We start from the raw sequence: 12,838 nt of genomic DNA, 5'->3' as shown, positions 1-12,838 counted from the left end.
ATTATCTAAATTTGCAAGGCTCATAATATATACACTTTTTTATTTTATTTTATAAGTACACCTCTTTTCTAAAAATTTTTATAAAATATTATAATTTTTTTAAAAAAATTTAATTTTACACTTTTAACTTTTAATTTAGTACTTTCTTTTTTTTATTCACATACTTTTTTTTTCTCTTTCAAATTTCACATATTGTTGGGATGAAAGAAAAATAAAGGGGTGTATATAAAAATTGAAAAAAAGAGAAAAAATGATTAAAAAAATACTAAATTAAATATTATGAATATAAAATTAAAAAATTTAAAACAAAAAATTAAAAATATTTTAAAATTTTAATTAATTTTTTAAAAGAAAATATACTTGTAAAAAAAAAAAAAATGTATATATCATGAACCAACTTGCAATTAAAGTAAAATAAATTCCCGCAATTTGAGAGGGACGCAGAAGAATAAGCATATTTGTGAATGGAAAACCAAAGGCAGCAGTAGTAATGGAAGCTAACCAAAGACGCAGAAAGCCTCTTTCCGATTGCACCAACACTTCTTCTTCCCTCAAACCTCACAAAACCAACCCTACTTCTTCTCCTTCTTCTTCTTCTTCTTCCGCACTCAATAAACCTAAAACCATCTCTTCTACCACCACCAATCTCGATACTGTCACAAACCCTACCTCTCTTTCACCGCCTACTCCCTCCACAACACCTCTCCACGGTAATTTAATCACTCATCCCTAGATAATGTCTCTAATTATGTTTCAACTTTCTCTATTGTGCTTAAACATTGCGATTCCTTTTTTTTTTTTTTTTTGGGTTTAGGGACTGTTGATGTTGAAGCTTCTGAGCCTATTTCAGTAGTCTACAGCCGAAGGACTTGTTCCAGAAAACGAAGGAGGGATAAAGGGAAGGCAGTGGCTGTTCCTGAAAGTAGGACACCCAATTTCAAGCTCTCCAATACTCGGTAATTGGTTACTACCACTCTTCGGGTGAAAGGACCTCTCTAAAGTATTCTAACAAACTTACTCTAAAACTTATTTTCTATTTCTTATTTTAATAAAAGACTAAAAATATTTTTCATTGACCTTCCAATAGATGTAGAATTGTAACAAGCTTTCCTGAATAGATTCCTGATTCAGAGTTACCCTTTTTTTTCACCTATGTAATCTGTCCTGATTTGTCAGTGCATTGCTTTAAATTTTCCGGTTTCTTTTTTTGTTGGTATCTTTGCTATAGTTGGATAGATTCATTATATCTCTTATCTTGAATTGATAAAGGGAACTGGGTTTGATTTTTTCTTTTTATTGTCTCTTTCTAGGATGTTTTACCGTGTACTTATTGTTGTGTATGATTTTGTAATGAAAAAACAGTGAAAAAAATGATGAGTTTGAAGGTGTGAACCTACCCAAAGCCAAGGCATTGACAGTTCCTCGTACAAAGGTATGTTAATTTACTATTAAATTTCCAAGTTTCTGTGATTTTATTAGGAAACTCAAACCCCTCTGGCTCTAGTTATATTGCAATGAGCATTTTCCAAGGATTATTTATTTACTGTTTAAGATGAGTATTCCTGCTTTTTTTGGTGAGTATGTCAATCTCCATGGCATGATTGATCTCAAGTCTTTTGTCTAATCATCATCAAACAGTTTTATGCCAACCTCTCTTGATGTCTTATGAAACTACACAATCAATTGTAGAAAAAGGAAGAATTGTAAAATTTACTCACATCTAAAATATAATGGGTGTTTTCACTATTTGTAGGATTTGAATTTGTGTGAAGGGTGAGCTTTATGCAATGGTAAGATTGCCACCTGGTCACATGTTGTATAGGATAAAATCTATCCATTCATTAAGATATAGTGGGAGTCTTGTTCTCTGGACCACCTTTTTTTATTGCATTTGGAATAGTTTAAAAGTGTGTACAATGGAAGTTGATCAAAATTCAATCTCAGATAGTTATTGTGATTCCTAACTATTTAGATTTCTTTTGTCATTACAAATTACTCACTGTCCTATTAAAATCATTGAAATAGTTGTTGGGTTGATGATAGGATGAGCCTTACAAGACCCAAAAGAAGGGAATTAAATCAAGTGGGTTAATAGGATGATATTCTAATATTGTATATAGTTTATATTTTTATACTAAATGATGACACTTGTTGGGTCATCCTTATAGTTATTGAGTAATAAATAATGTAACTTTGGAGGAGGAATGAAAATATTTCAGTTTATCTTTATCTTCTCTATAGTTTTTTAGCTCTTTAATGGTAGAAATATAAGAATAGTGATAGAGTAGTATTTTGTTACCTATCATTTGTGCTTTCAGTGAGAGATTTCTACCATTAAAGAGCCAAAAACTATAGAGAAGATTAAAATAAGGATGTCCCTACAAATGGCATTATCTAGTATTTAGGGAATTAAAAATATAAATATAATATTAGAATATCATCCTATTAACCTACTTGATTTTCCAGTACTTTCTATCTTCATGTACTTCTGTTTTCCCCCTACACATGACATTTTCTTTTGGCAGGAGAAATGTGCTAATCTTTCTTATAGACCATAGATTCTGCATATTTCTTGTTTTTCAGTTACATATCCAATCATGTTAAAATAGATATTTTGCCAGTGTCTGATGCATATCTGCTACATTTTCAGAAACAGCGTGCTTTGTCATCTGAAAAAGATATGTTCAAGGATCCTCAGGTGCAAGATTTTATTGAAAAACAGAAAGCATACTTTAAAGAGATTGACGAATTTGAACTGCTAGTGGAGGCTAAATCTGATGATGACTCTGATGAGTTGGATTAAGCGTAGAGAAGTAAAAAAAACTATATATAGCAGTTTGAAACATTTTTGTCTTGGAAGGTTGTATAGTTGTGGTATAGTATTTTCACGTTGAAGTAACTACCTCGGTGTCATCTCTTTTGACCAAATGTATAAATGTAAGTTCTTAATAATCTTTTGTAATAGTCTAGTGGGAACAATCAAAGTTTAAACCGTTTAGTCTAACACATTAATTGTCCTTGGAAATTCTTTCTTATTTCTCTTGTAAATTTCTTTTAGTAGTGTGGTAGTATTCTTATATTTAATGAATATTTGGTTTTAATGTCTTGCTTCATTTTAATTTGATGATTCTTTAAAAACCTTACCGGGCAAATGCAAAGAGATACAAATTTTCTGGATACATAGCTAGATATATATAGATTTCAAAGCAGACTTAGATGCTGATATTCTTAATGTGGCATATCGTCGTTCATATAGATGCTATATGTCTTATGATTATGTTCATTGCATATGTTAGCAGGGATGATGATATGCTTGTCTCAAAAGTCATGTGCATGTATGATATGCATATAAAACTAGGTAGTTTATTGATGATAAACCAGGTTGCTTGAGGGTGCGAGGATAAAGTTATTTGACATAATTTTGGAGGAGGGAAATTGAATTTATATTAAACATATACATCACTTGCTTATGTTTAATTGACTTTCCCACAATTGATTCTGATCTGGCCCTTGCTTCCTGTGAGAGGCTTGATGTTGCTCAATTTGACCATGCCCTTGGCAAAGTCTTCAAAAAAGGCAGCAGTATTTGTAGCGTATTTTTTTACCAAATTGTCAGTAGAACTGCCATTGAACAGTTCCTGATCGGAATGAAGAAGAGCCTTTTTACTCACCAAATTCTGAAAGTATAGATTATCGAAATGGATTGGAGTTTGGTGGTCAAGGGCTTCATGTATATTGTCATTTCCACTTTTGGGGCATTTGCTCTGCAGGTTCTTCCTGTATGAGGGATCAACGTTGGAGTCATTGTAGATGTGAGCTCGGAAATTTTTGCATTGAGCCAGCCCAATCGTATGTGCCCCTGTTATTGAAAGCTACTGTTAATGAGTTAAAACACTTTGGTGAATATGCAAGCTAAAATGGAATTCTGATTCTTTCATTTCTTTAGTACCAGTGTTCTTACAGAACAACAAAATTCAGTGCAGGAAACGGAAGATATTGCACAGGAAAAAGTGTTTTTTTTCTTTTTTCAAAATGAAAAATTATATTCTCCAGGAAAAAATGAAACGCCAGATTCACTAAAATATTTTTTCAAGCACAACTTTGGAACAACTGACTACAGAGTGGTCATCTGTTTTGGCAATAAGGAGGAACAGAACACCACAGACGAATAGATAGGGCAACACAACACCCTTAATTGATACCGGTTGATTTCCTTTCATTTGTGACAGTGACCAGGAAAGGGTAGCTATGTTACCCATTCAATATTAAGAGTACTAGAATCCGTTTTGACGTGTAGACACAGAAATTACCATGAGATACCTAGATTAATATGATGGGATATTTAATAAAGAATGAATGATGAACTCAAATGGAATTGAGATAAAATGAAATAAAATTACTATGTCCTTGATTATATATTTTGTGTTCAGGTATAAGAATTTTATTACATTATTTTGAAAGAAAACCGAATAATAGGAAAACGATAAATTGTTTCTAATTTCATACCTCAATGGAAAGCAGATGAGTAAATAATGAGTTTGTATTGGATTACATGAAATGAAATAAATTTTGTGCCTTTTTTTTAGCTTATTTGAAAGAAAAAGTGAGTCTTTAATTATAATGTCTACAAAAAGCAATCATGTAGGTATTTTTAAAAACAATGAAATATGAAAACTATTTTAGTATTTTTCTTTAAAGTTAAAAATATGTACTTCAACCTCTCAAAAAAAAAAATGTACTTCAATATGATAGTTACAATGTTTTTTATTGCATCGGTCATCTTTTGTGAAATTATTTAATCTCAATTTTTACTTGGTATACAACCCATAAATTAGTATTGCAAGAAAGTTCATGTGTGTCAATATAATCATTCCACAATTTTTTATATTTATCACATTTGGGTTTTACATGGACACATTTAGATAGTTCTAAAAGCACTTCTGAGAAAAGTAATACAAACAAAAATAAAATAAACCAATTTATATATAACTAATTTATTGAAACTCTCATGTTAGCTTTTACACAATGTTTAACTAATGTATAATCTCATTTTAAATTATGAAAATAGTTATTTTTTTTTCTACTAGAAATATTTTTTAAGAAGAAATCTATGATGCACATGTAAAAGAACCATTTTTAGAACCCAATGGAGAAAAAAAAACATTTATTTGAACTGATTGGAGACACTTTGATCATTTATTGTAGCACCTGAAAGAGCCACCAAGTCTGTAACTGAGAGGCCTTGATTTGCAAAATTCTTGATGAGAGCAGTTAGAGAGAGGGAAGGCGCGGGAATGCTATTATTAGCATCACTTCTGCTTGCTGTTGTAGAATCTCTTCTCCCCAACCCTACTTCCCACGAAGGTCCTCCTAACTGCAAATGTTTTCCACAAAAATACATTAATTATCGATAATTCTAACTGGGACCAAACAAATAGAATCATAGAACATTACATAAACTACTGAATCTCGAGCTGCCAGAGCAAGAATATCAGCACAGGACACCACTCTGGGACATTCTTTCTCCACACTCCCTTTAATATCATCAATCACATTGAACCCTCTAGCTGATTGGTTGTTAGCTGCTGCCGTTTGCTCTCCAACAAAGTTGCTTGTATCATCCAACAATATTGATGCATCACAACCCTTCATATCATATCATTATATCATTATGTATGTAAGCCAACTTAATTTCATAAACTTAAAACTCTAATTTAATTTTACAAAACTAGTTTATAAAATACAACAAAGATTTTCCAATTCTTCATTTATATATATTATTTTAGTCATATAATTAGATAATGTGTAATTTTTAACACTTCTTTATGTTATCAAGATAAAACTCACATCTGAGAGTGGTGTGATAATGAATAATATGAAGTAAAGTTAAATGTATAATTATATTATTATATACTCACGTTTACAAAGCAGTCATGGAAATGCAATCGAAGTAAGGAAGCTCCCATGCGTGGTTCTTTTTGAAGGGCTTTGGCGACTCCTTTCTTCACTATTGGCAACAAATTTGGGCAGTTGCATGAGTAAAAGTCTGTGCATAGCTCTGCCCCAGAAGCAGTGGTTGCACCGACAAGAACGAGCAAGAGGAAGTAGTAAGAAGCCATTGGAACTTTCATACAGGATACATACCAAATAATTGCTGCTTTCTCTTATACAAGGATGGACCAAATTAACCAGTTAATTGAACACATCGCTTATTTCTAAATTGTAAAAGACAAAATAATAGGGTCATCCTGTTTGTTGAGCGTTTGATAAACGTGTTAAAAAAGGGCAATTTTATTCTTGGACTGTTAACTTATGTGTGATATATATTAAAAATGTAATAGGATAAAGTGCATGATTTATTATTATTTTTTTTCAATTCTCAATGAAAATAGTGGAACAACAATGAATAAACAGAACAAAACTTTTTTTTTTTTTTGATTGCGTTCTGTTCGTGGATCAAATGCTGAATAGATTTAGTTTAGAGGATGGGATGACTATGAATCTATACTATTAATAAAAGAAACTCCAGTATGACGTTTACAAATTTTAAACTAATTTATTTTCGTTGTTTTAAACGTATGCTGTCATTGTTGTATACTGTGTCATGCACATTCCTATATTCAGAATTGTATACGTGGAGTGATTTTTCATCTCTTGTTCTCATTTTCTTTTCCTATTTGTGAACGCCACGTGACTAAATTTTGACATTATTATTTGGAAAGATAAATATTAGAAATCACATACCAAATATAGTATAATTATTAATATATAGTAATTATTATCTTATAAATTAATTTTATAGAGTTGAATTAAACTTAAAGTTACAATTATATCAGAGTTTAGCATAGATTCACTCTATAAAAGGATCATCCATCATTGATATATATTGAAGAGAAATCATTATCTTATAAATTAATTTTATAAAGTTGAATTATGCTTTAATTAACATTTTAAGATGATATTAGAATAATCTTAAATTCAGTTTATAAAAGGGTCATCTACCATTGCTATATATTGTGAGGTAGAAACACATTTGAGAGATTGTGAATTATAGAATTAGTATGATTGAGAAAGCCCATAACAAATAGGCGTAAGCTATGAAACATACCAATAAGACAAGCTCGTGAGGGACAACGAGTAAGGCAAAGGAACCACTGACAGCGTTAAACTTTTGTGAAATTTGGGTGACACTGACGTGGCTTCGTTAAATGAGATGACAAAATTTAATAGCTTAATTGATGTGCCATGATTCATTTCCATTAGACATATTCACAATCCATTAACCACATTAACAAGAGATAGACGAAGCCCAACAACATTAACTAAAAAAACTCATTCTAAGACTTAAAAAAATACCCTTAAACTTAAAGCATTTTCAGAATTGCTTAAAAGTTACTTAACAATAAAAAATAAATATAAATTATTTTGATATGTTACATGTAATTTTGAGTTACTTGAAATTAGAAAATTAAACAATCATTTTTTATTGAATTGTTTAACATTTGTATATGTGTATGAGAGAGAAAATAAATTTATGAATTAAGTAATTATTTCATAGGAACTTCTATTAGAGTGAAGATTAAGCAAGTTTTTTTTTTTTTTTTTTTAAATTGAGGTGTATGTATGAACTAACTTATTTAAAGAGTAGAATGGATGCTTTTATATGAATCAAAAATATATTTAAATCTTAAAGTAATTATTAATTAATTGATATTATACAAATATTACTAAATATTTATCCAAATTAATCAAACTCCTATTAAAATTATTACTTTAAAATTATGCATAAAACCTTTTAAAAGTATAATTAAAGAGGAGAGTTTAAACGTCCTAAGTGTAATTTTTATCAATTATTACACAGTTCAATAATTTAATGTTAAATGTGAGTTTTGTTGATTCAATTGTTGACTTATAACTTTATATTATCTTCAAATTTAGTTAAAATTAAACAACAATTTAAAGATAATTAAATATATTATGTTAATTTTGTTCTATAAAAATTTGGTATTAAATCATTTTGGATTAATATAATTTTTTTATACATGATCTAGGTGTAAGGAATTTTTAATCTAATGGTAAGTTTTGAAATTTTCATATTTAATTGAAAGTTATTGAATAATGAAATAGTTGATAAAAGTTACACTGATGTCCTTTGAACCCTCCTCATAATTAAGATACATGATAATATAATTTTTTTTTTACATACTCACTGAATCATGAATTTATATGTATGATAAAAAATTTAAATTTTGTAATGTAAAAGATTTTATTGACATGATTTTTAATTAGTTGATAATATAAAAAGAATTACACTAATAACTAAAAATTAAGCTTAAATTAGTGTAAAGAGCAATTTTTATAGTTTGTCATTGATACACATTTGACAAGTATACCAATTCTCGTAGGTAGTAAATTGAACAAAAGTCCAAATTATCAAATCCACATGGACTTAAGTTAAAATTGTTTAATATAATTTTGGTACTAAATAAATATTGTAATAAAAATATAAATTTGTTTGATAAAAATTGTCAAATTTAGTGAAAATAAAATAAAATAGTATTGTGAAGAGTTTAAACTTAAAATGAGAACAAGTAGAGATTGATGCACAAACTTTTTTCGTGTAAAACCTCTTAATTTTTCATAAAATGTTGAAATTATACGATTAATTCAATATCTCACAATTATATTTGAACCCTAATTTTTTAGGTGAAAAATTCTAGGTTGTTTAAAGAAAATATCAATTTCTTGATAATTTTATTAAACACTCCTACAAGTATGTATGGGGATCTTTGTTATTGGCTCTAGAAAATTGATTTTCCCTTATTAGATTTAACAATGTAGTAGGTCATGCAATGTTTTTGAACCCCCTAGGACCATAGTGTGTCATGCAATTAGCCATTGCCCTCTTCTATAGTTGTGGAGGAGGAAAAAGATGAACATGATTAGATTAAGATTAATTTGTTCCTTCTTCTGTCATTAGTTTTGATTCTGAAGTGTATTGGCTTGCTTATATTTGTCTCTTTCACAGAACATTGTTTCTTCTACAAATCCTTTTGATTTTCAAATCATAGTATATCTCTGCGACTAAAATTTCATCTTGCATAAACAAAGTTTAGGCTAAAAAGAACAAGTGAGATCTAATAAAAATTAAAATATAATTTGATTAAATTTAAAAATTAATGAATTTAAGAATAAAATAAAATAAAAACCTAATCTAGTGGCATAAAATAATTAAACAATTATATGTCGCAAGTTCCCGACAACGATACTATTTACTTGATACATATTTGGTAAGTATATCAATTATAGTAGCTAGTAAATTGAACAAAAGTCCAAGTTATCAAATACATGGTAACTTAAGTTATAATTGTTTAATATAATTTTGGTACTAAACAGATAATTTGATAAAAATATAGATTTGTTCAACAAGAATTATTAAATTTAGCAAAAATAAAATAAAACAATAAAATATGAAGAATTTAAACTTATGATGATGAGAACAGTTAAAAATTGATTCATTAACTTTCTCCATGCAAAATCTCTTAATTTTTCATTCAACGTTGAAATTATATAGCTAATTCAACAACCTATAATTATATTTAAACCTTAATTCCTTAGTGAGAAATTATAGATTATTTAAGGAAAATCTAAATTCCTTGGTAATTTTGTTAAGCAATCTTACATTAAGATCAGGGACTGAAAGTCGACTAATAAGGTTTATCATAATTCTTTCCTTGGTAATAAATGTCATCAACATTTTATCTAAGTCGTAATTTTAAAAAGGATTTTCTAGCCTTAATAAAAAATTATAAAACCATGTATAGATTGATCACGTCACAACAAGCATACAAAAATAAAACAATTAATTGAATAATAACTTTATTGAATGAAAAATATGAAAAAAAAATTACATAATTCTAGTAGTTACCACAATCTCTAATTGTAGAAACTTAGTCATTCATGACTAATGATTATATAACATAAAAAGGACCTTTGAGCAATCTGTAACAATGAGTAACCTCACAAGAACTCTCTTTAATCTCTCTAAAATCATGTTAAGAAAAGTGTTGGTGAAATTTTGAATACAAAAACCTTCTAAAGATCCTATTTTTTATAATATTTTCTAATAAACTTTTAGTTAGATGTGTCCGCTTAAAGCACACATGTGACTTGCTTTGAGTGAGTTTATATGTGCTCCAGTGATGTTCCTTATTCTGACTCACTCAAAGCACTTTTATGGTGACTTTGAGTAAATTTTGCTCGCTCAAAGTGTCCAAATTAATCGATCTGAGTGAGTCGACTTAATCCTACAAAGATAATATCTGATTTCACTTGCTCAAAGCTTTCATGTGGCATCTTTGAGCGAATTTCACTTGTTCTAAATGTGTAACTTGCTTGTTTTGAGCAAGGAAAGACACTTCCAAGGGTTAGTTTCTGACTTGGCTCACTTTAGGCTTGGATTTGATCACTCTGAACAAAAATTACCAACTTAAAACAATCTTCTATATAACTTAGAGCCATGATTTTTCTTTGAGACTTGTAGCTTTTAAAGCATTTCCTCCTTATGTTATACCTTAACATAGAAAAAACATTAAAAATACATAATATTTAAACAATTAAATTGTAAAATAAAATAAATTATTGACTAAGTATTTTGTGAAAAAAAATTAAAAATATGAAATATATTAATAATTATCTATATTAAATAAAAATTTATATATATATATATATATATATTTGACAATTATCTATCACTATAAAATATTTGTATTATTAATCAATTGAAAATTACTTTAATTAACTATAACTCTTAATATAATTACAACAAAACAATTTTAACATACATTATAAACAATAATTAGATTATTGCCTAATATATAAACTATCTTACAAAATTATTTTAGTTTAATTAATGGTACAAGTTTTGAATATATAATTGAGTTAAAATTTGGATGAAAAAACTTGAACGTTACCAATGATAATCTACTTCAAACTAAATCATTAATGTACTGCTACAATTATTGCCTCGTAGCAGTAACAAATTTTAGCAGTTTCGTTAGTCCAAAAGTGTGTACAGTAATTGTTTCGCCTTTTCTGTACATCGGTCCGTGTGGACCTCAAACAATACTCCAAAACTCTGTCATAATTTGCAGCGGAACTGGTCCCCCAATCAGAGGGTTACTATGCTCGGATTGGAGAACCTTCAAGTTTCAATTTTATTTTTATTTTATTTTATTTAATAAATATGTTTTTTCTCTTATTTTCCTCTTCTTTTCAATTCTACTAAATTACTAAAAATATATTTCATTTTCTATTTCTATCTCTCTTTTATTATTATTATCTTTCTTTTGTAAACAAATAAAATGTCAAATTACTGATTATATCAAGAAAATCAACAACAATAACAACACAAAAAATGCCAAAGTAATAAGTTAAGGTGATTGTTTTTGAACACTCATCATTTTAAATATCTTATTAATAATAAAGAAAACAAGCGTATCAGGTTGTGTGTTATAATTTATAATTTATAGTACAGGAATAATATATAATTATTTGACTTTGTCAATAAATTATATTTTAAAAAATAAATACTTTTAAAATTAAAATTAAACACGCACTCAATTCTCACGATAAAATTATCAGAATAACAATCACATAAAATAAATTACGAGAATTGAAGAACAACTTTTGGATTTTCTTGAAAAAATTTACAGTAACAAACTAACAATGTTGTACATTTATGATTTAACTATTTGTTATAATGTTTTACAGAATGATTTAGCACATTGATCATTGACCTACACTTTTGAATTTAGTTGTAATTTATCTACTTTTCTTAAAGGTGTCATAGTTACTACCCTTTGTCGTCTTTTTCATGTATGAATGAATTGCTTTTGTTCTTAAGCAAGAGAGGTAGCTTTCTCATTCCATTTATCAAAAAAAGAGAGGTAGCTTTCTCACGATTTTCAATTTCACCACAGTATATCACTACCTTTCAAATGACACGATAAGTGGATAATAACATTTATGTTTTGCATTTCATTAAAGAAAAAGAAATAAAAGAAAAATTAAAAATAGAAAATAATAAAATAATTTAATAAGTTATTTGGTTGTGTTAAAAGTAAAATATATATAAATAATTTAATAAAAAATTCAAAATAAGATTATTTTAATCTTTTCAATACACCAAAACCTTTTTTCTTGTTTTCTTTTCAACTTGGAGAGAAAGCAAAATGCATGATTTCTACATTTTTTTTCTTTCCTCTCATGTTTCAAAAAAGAAAACAAATGAGAAAAGAAAACGTTTTTTTTTCAATTTTTTTTCTTTCATTCCTTCTAGTAAGAAACATGTTTCGAAAAAAGAAAAAAAGAAAAAGAAAAAAAAATCATATAAAAGAAAAATGTTTTTTTTATATTAAATCTGAAAGTGTGTTTATAATAAAATTATGAGAATTTTATATAGGCCAACTATATTAAAATTTAAATTTTTAATACACTTTTCTCTTTTCCTTTAACCAAATATATTTGCTAATGGACAATGACTTTTTGGTTAATCTGGATATTGTGGCTTTACAACAATTATGAATGATGAATTACAAGGAATTTATGAGGGGCTAACTTTAACTTGAAATGCAAGCTATATGAGAGCTATTTGTGAAACAAATTTTCTAGCTTATATCAAACTCTTCTCAAAACTTATATCTGTTTGACATTCTCATGCTAAACTCATTAGTCTTATTTGCATGTTCATGAATAAAGAATGACAACTCTCTTTTTAACATATTTTAAAAAAAAAATCAATAAACAGATTGGATGATAAAGTATGAAATCTCTAATG

At 27.9% G+C, this 12,838-nt stretch overlaps 2 protein-coding genes across 2 annotated transcripts; one reads left to right on the top strand and one right to left on the bottom strand.

Moving 5' to 3' along the window:
* Positions 1 to 423: 423 nt before the first annotated feature.
* LOC109792972 (sororin-like protein) lies at positions 424 to 3,101 on the top strand. Its single transcript, XM_020352433.3, has 4 exons — positions 424 to 710; positions 815 to 956; positions 1,363 to 1,432; positions 2,651 to 3,101. Exons 1-4 carry the CDS (start codon positions 491 to 493, stop codon positions 2,801 to 2,803), a joined length of 585 nt encoding a protein of 194 aa, XP_020208022.1. The 5' UTR covers positions 424 to 490; the 3' UTR covers positions 2,804 to 3,101.
* Positions 3,102 to 3,343: 242 nt separating this feature from the next.
* On the bottom strand, positions 3,344 to 6,221 carry LOC109817440 (peroxidase P7). The gene is made up of 4 exons (XM_020382683.3): positions 5,919 to 6,221; positions 5,455 to 5,646; positions 5,209 to 5,374; positions 3,344 to 3,859 (listed from the first exon to the last, which is right to left on the bottom strand). Exons 1-4 carry the CDS (start codon positions 6,129 to 6,131, stop codon positions 3,474 to 3,476), a joined length of 957 nt encoding a protein of 318 aa, XP_020238272.1. The 5' UTR covers positions 6,132 to 6,221; the 3' UTR covers positions 3,344 to 3,473.
* Between the last annotated feature and the right edge of the window lie 6,617 nt (positions 6,222 to 12,838).

This window comes from Cajanus cajan, chromosome 9 (assembly GCF_000230855.2).
Source record: "Cajanus cajan strain Asha chromosome 9, NIPB_CcT2T_4, whole genome shotgun sequence".
Lineage (NCBI taxonomy): Eukaryota > Viridiplantae > Streptophyta > Magnoliopsida > Fabales > Fabaceae > Cajanus > Cajanus cajan.
The sequence above is the reverse complement of the archived record's forward strand: the minus strand, read 5'-3'. Positions and strand labels throughout refer to the sequence as shown.

Bases quoted from the DNA above. Each gene is read 5' to 3' on its own strand.
- LOC109792972 (XM_020352433.3), top strand. From the start codon at position 491: ATGGAAGCTAACCAAAGACGCAGAAAGCCTCTTTCCGATTGCACCAAC. The intron at 711-814 runs GTAATTTAATCA...TTTTGGGTTTAG, and splicing joins CTCCACAACACCTCTCCACG to GGACTGTTGATGTTGAAGCT. The intron at 957-1,362 runs GTAATTGGTTAC...ATGAAAAAACAG, and splicing joins TTCAAGCTCTCCAATACTCG to TGAAAAAAATGATGAGTTTG.
- LOC109817440 (XM_020382683.3), bottom strand. From the start codon at position 6,131: ATGAAAGTTCCAATGGCTTCTTACTACTTCCTCTTGCTCGTTCTTGTC. The intron at 5,647-5,918 runs GTGAGTATATAA...TATGATATGAAG, and splicing joins TCCATGACTGCTTTGTAAAC to GGTTGTGATGCATCAATATT. The intron at 5,375-5,454 runs GTAATGTTCTAT...AAACATTTGCAG, and splicing joins CTCGAGATTCAGTAGTTTAT to TTAGGAGGACCTTCGTGGGA.